The sequence below is a fragment of the Manduca sexta genome, chromosome 12, assembly GCF_014839805.1.
Source record: "Manduca sexta isolate Smith_Timp_Sample1 chromosome 12, JHU_Msex_v1.0, whole genome shotgun sequence".
Lineage (NCBI taxonomy): Eukaryota > Metazoa > Arthropoda > Insecta > Lepidoptera > Sphingidae > Manduca > Manduca sexta.
In genome coordinates this window covers 14,450,303-14,468,894 of record NC_051126.1, presented here as the reverse complement: position 1 = coordinate 14,468,894, position 18,592 = coordinate 14,450,303, and the positions used below count along the sequence as shown (strand labels likewise).

At 36.2% G+C, this 18,592-nt stretch overlaps 1 protein-coding gene across 1 annotated transcript in view; it reads left to right on the top strand.

The window, feature by feature from the left end:
- LOC115447070 (allatostatin-A receptor) overlaps positions 1-18,592 on the top strand; it is a 101,949-nt gene that overhangs the window by 72,286 nt on the left and 11,071 nt on the right. Inside the window, exon 2 of the mRNA XM_030173987.1 lies at positions 15,793-16,704. Coding sequence (XP_030029847.1) covers positions 15,880-16,704 — 825 coding nt within the window. The 5' untranslated portion in view covers positions 15,793-15,879. The remainder of the gene's footprint in view (positions 1-15,792; positions 16,705-18,592) is intronic.

The following is an 18,592-nucleotide window of genomic DNA, read 5'->3' as shown; positions in this document are numbered from 1 at the left end:
AAGGTCATATATTCCAGCTCTAAGGCAATGAAAATCCAGACTTTGGGACATTTCATGCCTCAATCAATCAAGCAATACATTTAACGATTTTACCCGCATTGCTTATTCTGGCAATAAATTTCGTTAACAAATGTATTGTAAACCAGCTCGGGATTGCCAAACGCTTGTTCTAAATGGAGAACACAAAATGGATAATGGTTGACGCACACTTATCTTCAGACTCAGGCCGCAGCAAAACATCAATGAAAAACTTATTTGATTCTAACCATTTTCTATAAAAAGTTAATACAGGATTTGGTTTGTCTGTGTACCAAATAAGCTCCTAAAATAATTTTGGCTATGTGCTATTCACTAACAACCAAATCTTTACATATACATAATTTATTGTTAAATTACTTTCGCAAAAATTTAAATGGTATTCAACATATAAGCAATCGAAATTCATTAAATTGTTCCTAAATATTTTGTGTGATGCCAAATTGCTGCATTTAAAAATGAATGGCAATTATTATTTTTTTTGCACTCAGTTTTATTTTTATTTATAAACTGGCCAGTATCAAACCTAAATCACTTAACGGCAAAGAGGACTGCATTGAATCGCTTCGAATCGTGCCTAACGGCTGACTTTGATCGACGACCGATGCCAGCCTGAGACCTAGCAGCCGACTGTCAGCCTCTAATGACGGATCAATCATTGCATCATACGTCAGTGACGCCTACATCTGTCATTGTGGTTGCGAAAATGTCAGCGACGTTACAGTGTTTCAGGTAGCGAGGGTAGCCATTCGATCTCTCACTTTACATAATCTGTAGCGCTTTGTCTGTGCGCGTCTAACTTTTAGTTCTATGATGGACAGCCATTCGATTTCTCAGTTTACATTATCTGTATTCTTTTGTTGCTACGTGCGCGCTTGATTCTACGATGGAAAGTCCTATTTTAATCAACCTACTAATTTATACAAATTATAAACATAAGTTTAAGTTTCCTATTTGCTAAGTACCTATAGGCTACAATTTTTATAATATTAAAAATATTATAGTGCTAAATATATACGCTTACAGTGTTTATAAACTTAAAAACACTATAAGCGAGACTACATCTCAAATACTTTGGAGTCGGACTGCGCTACGTATTTGATTAGCTCATGTTTTAAGGCGCCGAGAATTCGGTTATTCATCTGCTATCAGCCACTACATGTGTAACTATAAGCCGGGTATATCCGGATTTGGCGGAACTTACCCGGGCATATCTCTTTGTGTACTTATTGACATTGGATCACGATAGCTTTGGCTGTGCATTACCTTTCGTTCCGTCTCCCGGGTAAATATAGTGAGGTGTTATGTACCTATATTTATCGACTAATCGGCTTGCTTTGCGACATATTGAAGGTTATTTATGTTGTGGATAAGGCGCGGCATAGATGTGGCTAGAATTGCTTAATAGAAATACAACACAGGTCATATTAATAAGTGAACATTTTGTTTTCGTATATTTACTATATTAATTAGCCAGTAGCATTAACAAATTGTCAACCTAGTTAACTATACATTGTAGATTAAAGTCGCTTGTCGTTCCCTCTTTAAAACGTAAGTTAGGCTTTATTACTTACTAGCTTCCGCGCGCAGCTTCGCCCGCGTGGATTTCGGACTTCAAAAATGGAGCCGGTCGCGAATGTTCGAGAATGTTCGTTTTACGAAGCTACTCGCTAGGTGATTCGCTAGCCTCTAGGTACCAAGCAAGCCGCCTGCGTGTGCGTTCGCGACCTTATATATATATACAAAAATAATCCTTATAGCATGATTCAGTATTCACGCATGATGACTTATTATAGTGTTTCTATACCGATTTCTATGATTCTTTTTTATGGAATATTTAATAATGTTTACTTTTTAAATTAGGGATTACTGAGAGTGTTATAAACGAAAGAGTAGACAAATATAATGAGAAAGCTTCGAACTGCTAAGCTATAGGAAGTTACACGTGTTATTGTGAGTCAACCATAAAAGATAGACATATGCTGTCGTGGGATATTTTTTACATAATTTTAAGGAGAACATTTCCCTCATACATGATTTCTGTGTAGCTTTAACCATTAAGGTTGCACACGCGATGGAAGCTTAAAAAATGGAGTAACTTCTCCCGTTTTCCCAACATTTCCCTTCACTGCTCTGCTCCTATTAATTGTAGCGTGATGAAAAGTATAATATAACCAGCACAGAAGTATGACAAATAATTGTACCAAGTTTCGTTAAAATCCGTCGAGTAGTTTTTGTTTCTATAACGGTTATACAGACAGACAGACAGACAGACAGACAAAAATTTTACTAATTGCGTTTTTGGCATCAGTATCGATCCCTAATCACCCCCTGATAGTTATTTTATTTTGGAAATATATTTCATGTACAGAATTGACCTCTCTACAGATTTATTATAAGTATAGATATAGATATAGATAGATATAGATATAGCTAATATATATGGACATCAAATGGTAAGTAGTATGATATATTTTATTCAAATGTAGTCCCTCGTTGTTGTTTCCTTCTGGTTGATACTTGACCGTTTTATAATGTAAAAAAAATATGTACTATTGACTAAAAATAATGACCATCGAAGGCTAGCGCTTCCATATTACCTATCGCCATTGTTTCGGGTCTCATTTCAGAAATAAATGTTGTCGTCTGCGCAGCGCCTACCAGCCGTACGTATCAGACGGTAATCCGTTCCACATCATGTCGGCAAATGTTATTTGTCGCCACTAGGTCAACAAGATAATGGTACTGTTCCATTTCTCTGTATTATAAATATTATATTACGCGTCAGTGGCAAAAGGTGAAATTTTCTGAAAGGGATATTATGCGTCAGTGGCTAAAGGTGAAATTTTCTGAAAGGGATATTATGCGTCAGTGGCTAAAGGTGAAATTTTCTGAATGGGATATTATGCGTCAGTGGCTAAAGGTGAAATTTTCTGAAAGGGATATTATGCGTCAGTGGCTAAAGGTGAAATTTTCTGAAAGGGATATTATGCGTCAGTAGCTAAAGGTGAAATTTTCTGAAAGGGATATTATGCGTCAGTGGCTAAAGGTGAAATTTTCTGAAAGGGAACCCGACACAACATATAAGTACTAATATGCATCAATGCGGTATGCAAAAATATCGTTCTGATAATAATTAGATTCTACAGAAATTCTATATCAAAGAAAGCTTGAAGGAATAGGGTTATATGGACGCTTTGCCATTGTTCTCTGTCATTATATCATTAATATGCAAGAAAATGTACACATATTATAAATAAATAACCCGCCTATTAAGGTTCAAAAGAGCTCTTTAAAAATCCATATAAAATGATAGTTTATACAGAGGTAATTAAAAAAATACACCGACATCCTCCAGTTAGGGAACCCTAAAAAGAAAAACCTAAAATCAGACATTGCTAATACATATTTAAATGGAGATAAATGTACTTCAGGACGTAGCGATGTACAAATATGGTAGCCAGGTGTAACGGAACGTGCACGAAATGTTTATATTCACTACGCGAACAAATTACCTCGTAATTGAAACTCCGCCTTGTTGCTGGGTTTCGGTTGTTTCCAAACATATTTCATACGTATTTGCAATTTTAGAAGGGTCCTACAGGATATTTTAAACTTTTATAATTTATGTTTGTGGGGTTAAAGGTCGCGAAATTTTGAGGTTCTAGCTTTTTATAGGTAAAATGAGGTGGTGTGATGGTAGGTGAAATGTACGAACAGCGGCGATAGCCTCGTTGGATGTGGAAGGGACTGCCAAGACGTGTTATTGTGTTTTTCATCCCTATATTGATTCCTGAAGGCGCATTAAAAAATCAGTCAATCATAATAAAACAAAAATCGGCCTTCGCTTAGGAGGTAATAACACGGAATGTTGAGATGAAGGTAGGTAGTGGGTTTGGAAGTAACTCCTACAGCAAACAACTCTGAGTTCTGACTACAAAATTATTAGCCTTTTAGAAATTTCGATGGCCTTGTTGGATGTGGAACGGACTGCCGTGACGGATGTCCGCAAGTTCAAATCTCAATGGCACACGCCTCTGACATTTCTAAAATTATGTGTTATTCTTTGTGAATTATCGCTTGCTTTAACCGTGAAAGAAAACATTGTGAGGAAACCTACATGTCTGAGAAGTTCTTTATAGGAATTCTGAGGGTGTGCGAAGTCATTCCGCACTATACCAACGTCGTGGACTAAGGCCTAATTTCTCTCAGTAATAGAGGTAACCCGTGCCCAGTAATGAGACAGTAAATAATACAGGACTGATATTATTATATCATCATAATTACTTTCCATAATTTGTTCAACTCCTGTGAAATGAAACAATATTGATTGCGTCGCATTTAACGGAGTTAACACACAAATCCTTGTTAAACATTTTGAAATGTAGACAGATAAATTGCAAACTGAACAGTGAACTATTTATTACGAAATAAATTTGAATTCGACACGAATTAATTAATTCTGTAATGGATTTACATAATTACATTAGTGAATGTTGGTTGATTACAGTGGTCAATCGATACGTATTTTACATAAACCTGATGGTGAATGTGCTAAATTTTGTCTAGAATCTAGATAGGTTCAACAGATATAATATAATATAAACCTAAGATGACTGACGAAATCACATTCGATTTAATTTCCTCATGAACAGGAACATCATTATTCTTACACATCACTGAGTAAGTGAGTGCCTCAGTAACATAGTCGTACTGCGTGTGTGATTACTTCTGCTATGAGGTCCAGGGTTCGAATCCCGGGTGGGGCTATGTGGCATTAGGTTTCTATTCTTCATCTATCATCGTGTATTATAGAATTTGTGACATTCTTAAATGAGCCTTGAATTTGAACACTCTATTTGGACCCCACTCCGCTTACTACCAGTAGAGTTGTAGAGCCGTAGGTGTATATAAAATAAACACGAATACGCATTTTACAGTATTTCCATTTGTATAGATGTTTGGGACACGTTCGGACACTTTTGAAGTCAGCAAACGGGAACACTTGACACACTTCCTTTGTCGGCCATCTTAAATGACAGCGGGCGAGTCTCTCCAGGAAAATAGCGTTTGGAGTGTAAAATTTCTTTCCTGAACACAACAGTCAGCGAAGAGTAACAATAAAGTTTCTGATGTATTATTTATTTTATACTAGGTGTTGCTTGCGGCTTCGCCCGAGTGAATGACTCCGCCTTCAAAAAATCCTAAATAACTTAGCGATTCATTGAGTAATCTGCACTATCTACTTAAAAATCAATTGGCATTCTTGCAATTCTGCTGCCAAGCAGCACTGTGTAATTACTTTTCTGTTCCGGTTTGAAGGACATTGTAGCCAGTGTAACTACTGGATATAATGAAACTTAACATCTCATGTCTCGGATGGCGAACGCAGTGGAATACCAAACAATACTTTGTAATTAATGTTGGATGGTGTGTCTACTGTTTATAGGCGATCGTATCGCTTAACAGGCGAACGGCAAGCTCGTCTCGTCATTTAAAGTAATAAAAAAAATCAGGCTAAGTCTTAAAATATTTCAACTACAAATTTTAATATTAATCCATGACATGGTCAATGTGTCATGCGACCGAATCCGTTCAGCGGTTGCTGCGTTTACTTCTAACATCCGCATTTATAATATAAGAAAGTTAATATAAATTATAAATATGGGTCTTTCTGTTCAATATCAGCCCGGAGTTTGAAGTTTGTGCCCGATATGGCGATGGACTCGCTCCCTATCACGTCATAGGATGGAACAGACTTGGCGAAAAGTGGGTGCCCTGGTTGCGCCTCTGCCTACCCCTTTGGGGATAAATGCGTGATGATATGTGTGTGTATAGAATTAGTAAGACATTGTGAATAAGATAAAAATAAAGCTCATTAGTTGTATTTATTACTATATATAAGTGCAGCGGTACATGTGTACATTGTCACATCTGCACTTACTCCTCCAGGACGTGGAGGTCGCGGAGGTACAGGAAGAGGTTCATCGCCCCCTATCTCACGACCCTGCTGTAAACGCATTCAACTTGCATCTTCGCTAAATTCTTAATTTCTTAATGCCTTGCTACAGATAATTTATTATGACATCAGACGGCGTACATTTTGTAGTCACGTCGCAACCTGCTATTGCATTGCATTAAGGTTCAATTTAGTAGAAAAATAAAGTGGGATACATGATCTCCGGTGAGAATTTACATCTAATATTTCGGCTTGTATTGTTACTGTTGTTGAATAACGCTTACTATTAAGGCTTCTTTGTGTTGCTATTAATTTAAAAAAAACAAATACCTAAACATCGAGATAATACATAATATCTACACAAATTTATGTATTATTCCAAATCTACGTTTAAAATATAAATTGAATAACTTAAAAACTTCAAGCCAATATAATCTTACATAAACATTTCAAACAAAATCAACCTCTAAATTACATGATTTTTTTAGTTCATAAAGACTTTTTGAACTCATCCGAGTCTTAGAAATGTTTAAAAGCAATAGATTATTCATGAGATGGGCTCTTGTAAAATACGCGAGTGAGTTCAAAGAATTCATGAATCGACGTTAAATATGTAAAACTTTGTTAGGAGGTAATATGTTGATATAACTTTACTCCCCTATATTGCATGGTAGAGTTACTTTATTTAATACAGGCAAGTCGCTCGCTTGATAAGGGTTGCTAACTATACTATAATATATAGTGTTATACTATATTTGTATAGTATATACTGTTGAAGAAATATATGGTACCCAAAAATATTATATTTTCAATACCCATAGCTAACAAACAAATCCTTCATTTTAAAAATATATGAACACTCCTTTGCTTTAACTTTTGAGTGATGGGACGTGTATCCGAACTTTTATAAAAATAAATCATTAACAAATACATATTTGTCTATTTTTTGCATTTTCCGTAAAATACTATAATTTTATGAAGTGTGTATATTTTTATAGCTTATTTTTATATATTTCCTCGAAGAAGTGTTGACAACCCTACGCCTATAGCTAAAAAAGTATATCGCGAATCTTAAGCCAAGTATAACGACAGCCCTAAATCCGCAATAGTGGTCCACGAAGTGTGTTGCGTTCCGGGATTAGCCTGTGTATATCCAGTTTCAAACAGCCCGGCATAATTGTGTCAGCTGGCGAGGGATAATCTCTCGTCAGTCGATACTCTGTCTAGACTACACTCCGTTTACCATCAGGTGTAGTGAAGACACGCTCTCGTACGTATGAAAAATACAAAAAAAAAAACACAACAGAAACTTTGAATTGCAAGACTCAAAATACCCAGCGTCCTGCAACACTTACAATAAATTTGAATGCGAATTTAAACTTTAATAGCAGGGAAAAATACACATAAAGCCGTGAAAGGCGTTATGTCTAAATCATGCATGTCAATCATTAATTTATTTGTATAGAACGATGTTTAATCGGCTTTAATTATTTGTCAAATTAAATAGCTGTTTATTGGAACCGCAAGTAATCAGTTAAAGCGTTCTGTGCCAAATAAATGTGGTTTGCATATATTTGCTACTAATTCTATGTTTTTAATTAATAATATATAACAAACGCACATAAGCTCACGCCTTTACTCTTGAAAGGGAGGTAGAAATATAACTAGTGGACTCAGGGCACGTTGAACCTATTTGTGTCCCCTTACAAATATATAGTTTTCTTCAAATCGGAGTATTTTTAAACATTTTTTTTTTACATTGACTCGACTGCCTCTGTGGTGAAGTTATACCGCATTTGCGGTACGGCAGCGCTCTGAGGCCTTATGTCCCAATACGGGGCGGATAAGGCGTATTTCAATTTTTCTGCTCTGTATCAGCCCGGAGTCTGGAATTTGTACCCGATATGGCGATAGGCTCGCCCCCTATCACATCATGGGATGGAACATACTTTGCGAAATGTGTGTGTGTCGATGTGTGTATATTTTCACATGTCGAAGAAATTCAATTGCCTTCAAAACAAAACTTTCTTCATCTGTTACTTGTAATCCCATATTAACACTAATCTAGCATTGTAGATATCAACTTTGAGGAACTCATAATCGCATATCATACAAATATACGCAAAACACAAACTCATTTTGTCCCTCTTCGGAAATAGAACTCACAACCTATCTTCAAGCGTCACTACACCGCGTCAAACAGAAATAGGGGCAACATTCCAATAACAAGCTGTAAAGAAGCCAATAGCTATCGATTTAGTCATCGCGCGAATAAAGCGAATCCGATAGTTTACTCACGTCAACACTTACGCACATTGATGACGACTGTTTTGTCTGAATGCGGATACAAACCTCTAGATGTGGTAGAGAAATTATGCAAATAGCAATCGGCCTTGGTTTTTATTGTTGTACCGGACTCAGGACCCCGGACCCCGGACCCCGGACCCCGGACCCCGGACCCCGGAACCCCGGACCCCGGACCCCGCAGTCAGCAATGGGGGAAACCTACGAAAGGTTTAATTTTATTTATTAGGGAAAATAAACAATTGTACATTACAAATAAGGTACATAGTATATTACGTAACGTTTAAGCAAATGCACAATCTACACCATTTTCCACGGATTTTATAAGTAGTATTATTATTATACTTTATTGAATACTTGATCCCCCCGGCTTAGCAACTGTAGTGACCTAGTTGAAAGACGGGAGAGGATGTGTGGATAAAGAAGAAGGAACTCTTTTAGAATGGGAAGAGGGTAGAAGGCCAGGGAATGTTAGCGAGCCCTCGTAGGCCTCAAAGTGAATTGGCAACCATGAGGTATACACACTTAACTGTGTGCCTAAGGCCGCGACAAATGTCGCGTGCATGGCCGTGCATTCGGTGTGGAGACCCAGCGCACAAGATTTGCCTTGGAGGTGGAACCGGTCTAGGCATCGCACGGATAGCATTATTTATTTATAGCCACATGACTTCACAGGATCTCCCGCTGGGCTAACCTGAAGATTACCTAAAAATCTCAATGAAACTTCTCCAGTAGTTTTAGAGTCCATAAGGTACATACATAGATATAATATGCAGATTTAGCTTAAATGACAATAAACCTTTTTATTAAAGGAATAGGGTCGTAAACCTCTTCATATTATAATAAGGTCGCATAAAGAGCGCCCTCTCCTGTTTTATGTTTTTGTTGGTCTCGATTTTTCTTTAAATGAAGCAAACATTTTTAAATTTAATAATATACCATGAATGTTATCTTTAAATTGATGTAAAGAGGAATCTGACAAAATCGTGAACAGTGTACACCTTCCACGATTTTTTGCATCATATTGCCTACATGATACATTCTCGAAATTACATAAATGTGAACAGCGCTCCGTGAGTGTATTTGGTCTTAAAATAGGGCAACATAGACTTTACGCGCGTGTAATGTTAAATTGTAAATCGTGTAACCATAGTAAGGGTAGATTCAAATTCTATGAAAATGAATACAGTTTGAAGGATATGTATCCCGTATGAACACTGAAGTGTGAAGTTCTGATTATGGCATTTCTAGTAGAATATACTTCATAATATAAACATCAGAGCCAATATTTTTTGTTTACCCACCCATTTAGAACTCCATTATAAATTACGAACGTAAACACGGTGTAAAAACGTAATCTCTTTGGATCTCAGACAAGATGTTTTCATTTAGATTTGTGAGTTTAAGATCAACTCTCGATTTATATGTTTTTTACAGAGCTTCTTGTTTATATTATTAAATTAGAGTCTTTTACTGTAAGTGCTGTCTGTCCATGAACAATATAAAAACTTTGTGCTACAGGCGCTTCGCAAGCATTGACAACTTTTTGGCATGAAAATTGTTGATTTCGGCATTTGTAGCCAATGTAAATAAGACTTAACATCTCATGTCTCAGGATGGCGAGCGCAGTGGAATACCAAACAATGTTTTGTAATTCAAGGTATTGGATGGTGTTTCTACTGTTTACAGGCGGTCGTATCGCTCACCATCAGGCGAACGGCAAGCTCGTCTCGTCATTCAAAGCAATAAAAAAAACTAAACAAGGACTGATAACCCCAATACGTGGAATGGTTTTCATAGCTCCGTTTTGGAACAATTATGGCGACGGTCAAAGGATGCCGACTCTCATTGATTGAAGTTTTTAGCCAGCGTAGTCATTTACTATGACTTCCAAAATCATCATTGTGTTATCCCGAAATCCTTGAAACATTTAATACTAAATCCATGCATCCTTGAGACATTATGTTAAAGGTCATGTAATTATGTTGGCTTCCACAACCTTCACAGAAACTTTTATACTTTAGACAAATAAACGATGTGATGGTATTACGACAATAAAATACGTAATTTACTTGGCTTCACCAATCATAGTGCCAGACGTGTTTTCTAATATATTTTTAAGTTTTTTTAAATATAAATGGATATATAATAATATAGCTTCACTGACTGCCATACCGATAGTTAAAGCAAGCTAGTATTCCGCGTTTTGTCTCTTCTAAAATACAAAATAGCAGCACACAAGTATATGTTTAAAATAATATTCATAAAGTGTTATAAATATTTTTTTATTATAAGTATTATAAACCCATAATCCAAATGGAAGAGTGTTGCTTGTTTGCGGCAGTAAAAAACAAATATTGGAATGACCCAATTGCTGACAGCCGGCCTGTTCTGCGGAACGTAAACTACAGAACGTGAGGGGATAACGAGCACTAAACATTACTTCTGTACCGTAAATACTAATTATAAATACACTGCGGTTGTAGTGTTAATTAGATTTGAATATAACTAAATTACAGTCGATTTATATAAAAAAGCTCTTTGTACTGATTGATTGACTGACAGTTTTCTAACAAATAATTTAATAACATCAGCCTTATGTTTTATACTGTCCCACTACTGGGCACTAGCTTCCTCTACTACTGAGAGAGATTAGTCCTTAGTCCACCACGCTGGCCTAGTGCTGGTCTAAACTTCACACGCCCTCAAAATTCCTACATAGACATTTTCATGTATGTAGGTTTCCTCACAATGTTTTTTTTTCCTTCACCATTAAAGCAAGCGATAATTCACAAACAATACACACATCATTTTAGAAAAGCCGGAGGTGCGTGCCCTAGGGATTTGAACCTGCGGTCATTCGTCTCGGAAGTCCGTTCCACACCCAACTAGGCTATCGAAATTTCTAAGTGGCTCATAAACTTGTAGTTACTTCCGAACCTTCATCTCAACATTCCGTGTTATTACATACTAAGCGAAAGCCGATTTTTGTTTTATTCTGCTTGCTTGATTTTTTTTATGTACCTTAAGGAATTAATATAGGAATGAAAAAAAAACTAACTATGTAATACGTTTATTGTCAAAACCTAATAAATTTTGGCTGAGATTGATGACTAGGCTATTTAGATGAAGGTGACCTTATTACATGATTTATTGTTCAATATTAAACCCTTACCGTAGCAATAGTGCCGAATCTAGCTTTATTTTCGGGGACATTTTCTGCCAACTTTTTTCATTAATCAGACTAAATTCGAGTCTTTTTCGGTGTTATTTCAGAATCAGGAACTAGGTTGATGATACACGGAAGGTATTTTCACACCTCTGAGCAATCGGTTAAGTATACTACACAAATCTTTAACTTTTGTAGACTACTCTATGAGAACTAACAAAGCATACATACTGAAAAGTTTAATTAGGAATTTTTTATCCTTGTCGACTGGTCGTCCATCACTGGACCGGTGGGCCTCACTTTGTTTCTCGTGGGGCCTTGATTTAGTACCTAACTACGCCACTGCGCACCGCTGATTTTCCATCCATCACCTTTATACTTGATAAAATTCATTGCGAATAACTAGTAGAGTTGCCGAGTTTGTTTGCCTCCATGCAGTATGTTATGTACCACTGTTGATCCTTACAGAAGTTACAAAGACACTAAAGTCAAAGCTATAATCAAAAGCAACGCGCAATATCTTGAAAGGCACCATCTAAAACACGCTCAATTCTTCAAGCAAAATGGGCGTCCATTCGTCAGCATTCTGCTCGTTTGCTCAGCTTTTGTAAAAAAATCTGGCTATAATAGAATTTAAAGGCATGGGGTAAATATTGCAAAATCACGTTAACTTCGCTTTTGGCGACCAGGAATGTATAGTAAAAGGTACGCAAAAAATGGCACTAGATAGATTTAGGATCTAAAGTAATTATTAAATATTGAGTAGGTACATATACTTCTGAAGTTTTATGTTTGAGAAATATAATAATTATGTGGATAATGTGGTAATGCTAACATGTATTGTACACTTAGTTGAATAACTGCAAAAGTTGCACTTTATATATTTTGATTTAGTGTAGCATTTTTTTGTGAACCAATTACAATTTGAAAATAACAAAACTATTTCTAAACTACTTCACTACACTCACACACACGCACCCATTATTCTCGAAGGCGTAAGCAGAAGCACAATGAGTGCAACCATATTTTACAATGTGTATTCCGTCCCATGATATGATATAGGGCAAGCCTAACGTCATATTGGGCACAAAACCAGGCTCCGGGCTAATACTTAGCAAAAAAATCTCCATATTAAATAATATATGCAGTTTTGCTCTAAGATATTAGACATTAAAGTTGTAAATGGCCAGTAAACAAACAAAATTTGGTTATAGCGTAGGTGTTCTTAACTAGTAGCTTAGTAACACCATATTATGATAATGACAGATTTTAAAGTTCCTGAAATAGTATTAATTTTCATAATAGGGTATTATCTTGGAAACAGGTTGTTAGCTCCTGTGCAACGCATAACATATATTATACTAGCGACCCGCCCCGGCTTCGCACGGGTGCAAGGCTGACTATTTAATGGATGTTATTATTATACATATAAACCTCTATCTTGAATCACTCTATCTATTAAAAAAAACCGCATCAAAATCCGTTGCGTAATTTTAAAGATTTAAGCACAGGGACAGAGAAAGCGACTTTGTTTTATACTATGTAGTGATCATAGCACCAAATATTTCTAAAATTTAAACTGCTATAAACAAACGGGTTTCATATTTATTACTATAGCCGAAAATGCTAACTAGATTCCAACAACTATCTGGTAATTAAACTTTTTGTTTCCGTTATTTATATGAAATTTTAACTGTTTCGGAGCGCTACAAACTAATTTAATTATTTTCTATGAAAACGCATTGGAACATTTAAACTGTTTTAAATTACAATACAAACTTATATTTTTAACCCAAAGAGTGATCAGACGCTAGTAATAAACCGAAATAAGTTATGATGAGATAATTTCATAATTATCTCAGCTTATAAAACCCGTCATAGTGGCCCACATAAGTGTGTCGCATTCCAGGTTCAGCGTGTGTATATCCGCTTCCAACAAGCCGGCATAATTGTGTCGACTGCCGTGGGGTAATCATCTCTCGTCAGTCGACATTCTATCGGACCCCACTACACTTACCATCAGGTAGAGTGAGGTCACTTTGCAGTACACGTTTAAAAAAAAATAATGCTTTTGGCGTAAGTCGACATACCTTCAAATAAACTATATGATTTGACAATATGTTTTGATTCCCCTGGACATACCCTTAAATGTAGTTTAGGTACTTTACCCGGGTAAAACTGTGAGCATCACCCGGACGAAGTCATTACCCGGCCGAAACTACACTTAGCACGGGCTTATCTATCGAGCTCATTTGGGAACAGCGTATGGCCCAATTCAATGTAACATTTAGGTAATCTCACAGTTCTTTATTACTTAAGGCTTCGCGCAGACGGCTTGTTTTTATTCATCGTTAGAGTCTGCAAGGTGCGGGACATTTTCTGTTGACGCACGCCATAGGGCCCGCATGCTGAGAGCGTTTGCATCGTTTGCATGGTGTCTGCGTGCAAGGTGTGGAAGATTTCTGTTTAACCAAGCCATAGTCTCCGCATGTGGTATAACGACTGAGTTAACAACCAGTGAAAAAGAGGCATAATGCTCAAAAATTCACGATAGAAATGGAAGCAAGAATCTGTCATTTAATTTTCGTATAACTATGAAACTGATATATTTTTCAATGAATTATAACTGTTGATTACTTAGGAATATGAAATATGAATATGAGTATTTATATTATTATTTTTTTTATTTTATTATCTTTCTTCTCATATTATGACTTTGTTATTGGTATTTATGTTTCATTTCTTTTTAATTTATTATATTACCAACCTATGACATTTTTTATTTTTGAGGTAAACTGTAGATAACGTTGTGCGTTGTAAACTTATATAAATATTGATTTCGTGACAACCGTTTATAAATTTTGTCCTGCAGCTGCTTGTTTTCCCAAAATAAATAAATAAATATATATCCTATCTTAATTATCGCCTAAAATAGAAGCTTTTCCTTACCTACTTTAATGAAACGTTCGATTTGACTTCATGATTACACATATACACGTAAATTCACAATGAATCCTCAACGGGTTAGCCAGAGCTGCAACTTTATCATAACCTTAAGGCAAGAGCCTTACTTAAACCTTCCAAGTACCAGGGTAAATGTTTGGAAGTCAATATTACACATTAAAGTTACGAATGCCCAGTAAACATTAATATTTGTATATATCGAATTATTTATATTGCTGCGTTATATACATCGTATTATTGCCTTGACTTATCATAAGCGCAACTATGTTCGCCTACGTGAATAATAAAGCATTTTATTTTTTTTATTGCTGTAAGTCATAGATGTTAGGGCCGAGGTAATATTTTAATTCTTGTCGACGTAAATTCGAAATATTCAGACACAAGTTAATTTGTTAAGTGACATTAATCTTGGACTACAATGTATTTATAATAATTAGATCCAGCTTAATCATTGTCCCGTGCCAGATAACAAAAAAAGTCTATGTAATATTCTCAAATACAAGTTTATTGTGTGTCGCAATCTGATTTCGCTCCGGGTCTGCTTTTGAACGTCATAACTCCTCATTAGGAGGATTTGTATATCTGTCGTCTGCGTCCACTGTTATTCTAAATTGAACCATTTGCAATGTAATGAGACTGGCCGTTAGCCAAATTAAATGTCCTGCCGTTTGTGCTAATCGAACGGATAGGTAAGTTATGGAGCTATTCAATGTAGTTACGAATTTAGATATCGTGTAGTTTATTGTGAATAGTATTGATTAAATGGCGTCCTACTTCCTATTCTGGAAAGATGTAGGATTATACTAAAAGTGTATCAATTACAAATAAATTTTGCACATAGATAAACTAAGTGAAGAAATATAAATTATATTGTACCAACATCCCAGTCCGCCCCGTGACCATGAAGGCTGCAGCCGTCGAAACGTCAGAACTAAAAATTAAACAAATTAATCGCGAAAATATATGCGTGAATTTTATGAGTCAGAAAACAAAAAAAATATATTCCTTACCCAGTACCCACGCTAGGAATCATTTCTAGGAACTCAGCTTATTCCAAACACACTACATTTTAGCCTGATGCGTGAACACTATCATAGTATTCCAAATTTCAAAGACATTATACGAAAACTTACAAGTATAAAATGACAAGACAATATGATAATGTCATTTTATGACATTAAATTATTTAGTATTTTTATAAGTAATAGCAAGCTAATTACAAGCTTCGCTGTCATCAAATTTAGGCCTAATTATAATAGTTCAAATATTATACAAGTAATATTATACGCCTTTACATTTTTTTCATACCTAGAAAATCAGAATTTCACTTAAATTAATAACCCTATTTTCGTTGTTACAGGTAATCCCATAAGTTCATCAATGACAATTAATTTGAAAACAATAACAACTAACCTTCAACTGTAATATGAACCTCTGAATATTCAAAATGGAGTCAACAGACGACGAATTTTATAGTATATGCCTGAACCTCACCTCTGAAGAAGCGATTCTTGGAAACTGTAACTACAGCGCTGAATTTGAAAATGGAGAACTGCTCGAGAAAGTGGTGTCCAGGGTTGTGCCAATTTTCTTCGGTTTTATTGGAATAGTTGGTTTAGTTGGCAATGCTCTGGTCGTCCTGGTCGTTGCTGCCAACCCTGGCATGCGCTCCACTACCAACCTGCTCATCATTAATCTGGCCGTAGCTGATCTTCTCTTCGTGATATTCTGCGTCCCTTTCACCGCAACGGATTATGTAATGCCCAGATGGCCTTTCGGAGACTGGTGGTGCAAAGTAGTCCAGTACTTCATCGTTGTGACGGCCCACGCTTCCGTATATACCCTGGTCCTCATGTCCCTCGACAGGTTCATGGCAGTTGTTCATCCAATCGCATCGATGTCGATTAGAACCGAGAGGAATGCGCTGCTAGCAATAGCCTGCATCTGGGTTGTGATACTAACTACAGCTATTCCTGTGGGAATCTGCCATGGGGAAAGAGAGTACTCGTATTTCCACAGGAATCATTCCTCTTGCGTGTTTCTGGAAGAGCATGGATACAGCAAGTTGGGATTTCAGATGTCCTTCTTTCTGTCATCATATGTGATACCTCTCGCGCTGATCAGCGTCCTGTATATGTGTATGCTGACAAGGCTATGGAAGAGCGCTCCCGGAGGGAGGGTGTCCGCGGAGAGCAGGAGGGGGAGAAAGAAAGTGACCAGGATGGTAGTGGTCGTCGTTGTCGTCTTTGCTGTTTGCTGGTGCCCTATCCAGGTAACTATTTTTTATAAGATACAAGTAATTTCAGAAGTAAACTTACATCAACTGCATAAATATTATAGGAAGGACATGAACTTGCAGTTGAATAAAATGTTTCACATCGCACCGCAAAATAACAAAAAACTCCAACCCGTACAATTTTTAAGCGGTTTTGCGGAACTTTCTAACCGAACGCTTCGAATGTTCTAGATTTTCCGAAGCATGTGTGGATATATTTTTGCCCCAATTAACACCGATGGTGGTATTATATTTCATTTATTTACTTTTAATTCCATATAAAATTTAATCAGTTTTTATTGATTTCGCGGCTATGTGTTATATTTAACTAATATGCGTGATAGCAGGTCTACCGTTTTCAAATATTTTAACACTAAACTATGTATGAGAATTAGTTGTTATGTCACTGCTTTATTCGGTATGCAAACACTGTTTAATTCTCTGGTTTATTCTAGTTTAACAACCATTGTATATACCGTTCCGAAGACAACGTAGAATATAAAGTTGCAAGCAAAAGGCAGTAGCCTAAAATTCAAAATGAATTTGTATAAGAACAAATATTAACTAAAACTAATAGGAAACTTCGTATAAGGAAATTTTTCTACGAACACTAATGCGATCTGACTGCTGAAGGACGTAAATACTGCTTAAACTAATTATTACCAGTACTGCACGTAATCTCAGTCGAACGTAATTACCTTGGCGCCACGGAAATCTTATTTTCCCAAAAACCTTACGAAATTGGACTTATCGGTCTCAGTTCAACTATGTACTTGAGTAGCTTTGCTTGTTGCTTCGTCTGCGCTAAAGGCACTTCCAGGAAATTGATGTGATGAAATAACATAAAATTGGTTTCCTTTTTATAAAATACTATCACTTGACACTATGTTTCTACATTCTTGAGATAGCTAGTAAGTTTTACCTATGTACTACACGCCATGTTTACAATTTCGTCTCATGTAGTCGAAATTATTATGAGACATTCCCAATTATACAGATTTTCTTTGTTTTTTTTTTTACTATTAAATGATCTGCTAAGACACCATTTTTCTGTTTCAGAGTAAAGATTCCTTTATTTCTGTCTATTATTAAAACTTATCAAGAAAATTTTTGCACCCAAGCTAGCCTAAAGACAGCCTGTGCTACAATTAATTACCTTCAAGATTTATGTAAAAATTTATAATATTATAATTGTTTTCTTAAACATTTTAGGTTGGTAACAGAATTAATTTAATTTTGCAATAGTAGGGATAACTCCAAAGTTCTAAGATTCCACTGAACTTTCCTTTAGAACTGATCTCTTGCACATTCTGGCATTCCTTACACCCTCCTTAAGGTCATTATTTCTTTCAAGAATCTTCCCCATTTTCCACAAATTTACCACTCTACTCCTTTAAAGCCAGTAATTACTTTTCTTAATGAAAATTCCGTTTCCACTATTGTGTTTCAAAGGGTGTTTACATTTCAGGCTTCAGTTGAACCGAAGATAATTCGTTCTAAACAGACTCTAACTGGAAAATTAAATCTCGGTTAAGTTGGTTTTGAAATTGGATCCTCAATAAGTCCTATTGAAATGGGAAGCTAGATAGAACTCAATGCCGCATAATAAAATCGAGTTTATTGTTTGAAATATGAATATGCAGATTTTATGGTTTTGAACAATAGTGTATGCTGCAGGTGTTATATCACATAGTGGTCGTTGTGAACCCATAACACCCAATGGCGAGCATTGGGGTTCAGATAGTGTCGACTGACGAGAGATTCTCCCCGCCAGTCGACATAATTATGCCGGCCTGTTTAAACCGGGCATACATTGCTAATGCCCGACACGCGACACTCTTACATCAGCTAGTATAAGCCGGTAATGATGGTTAACATTTCTCGC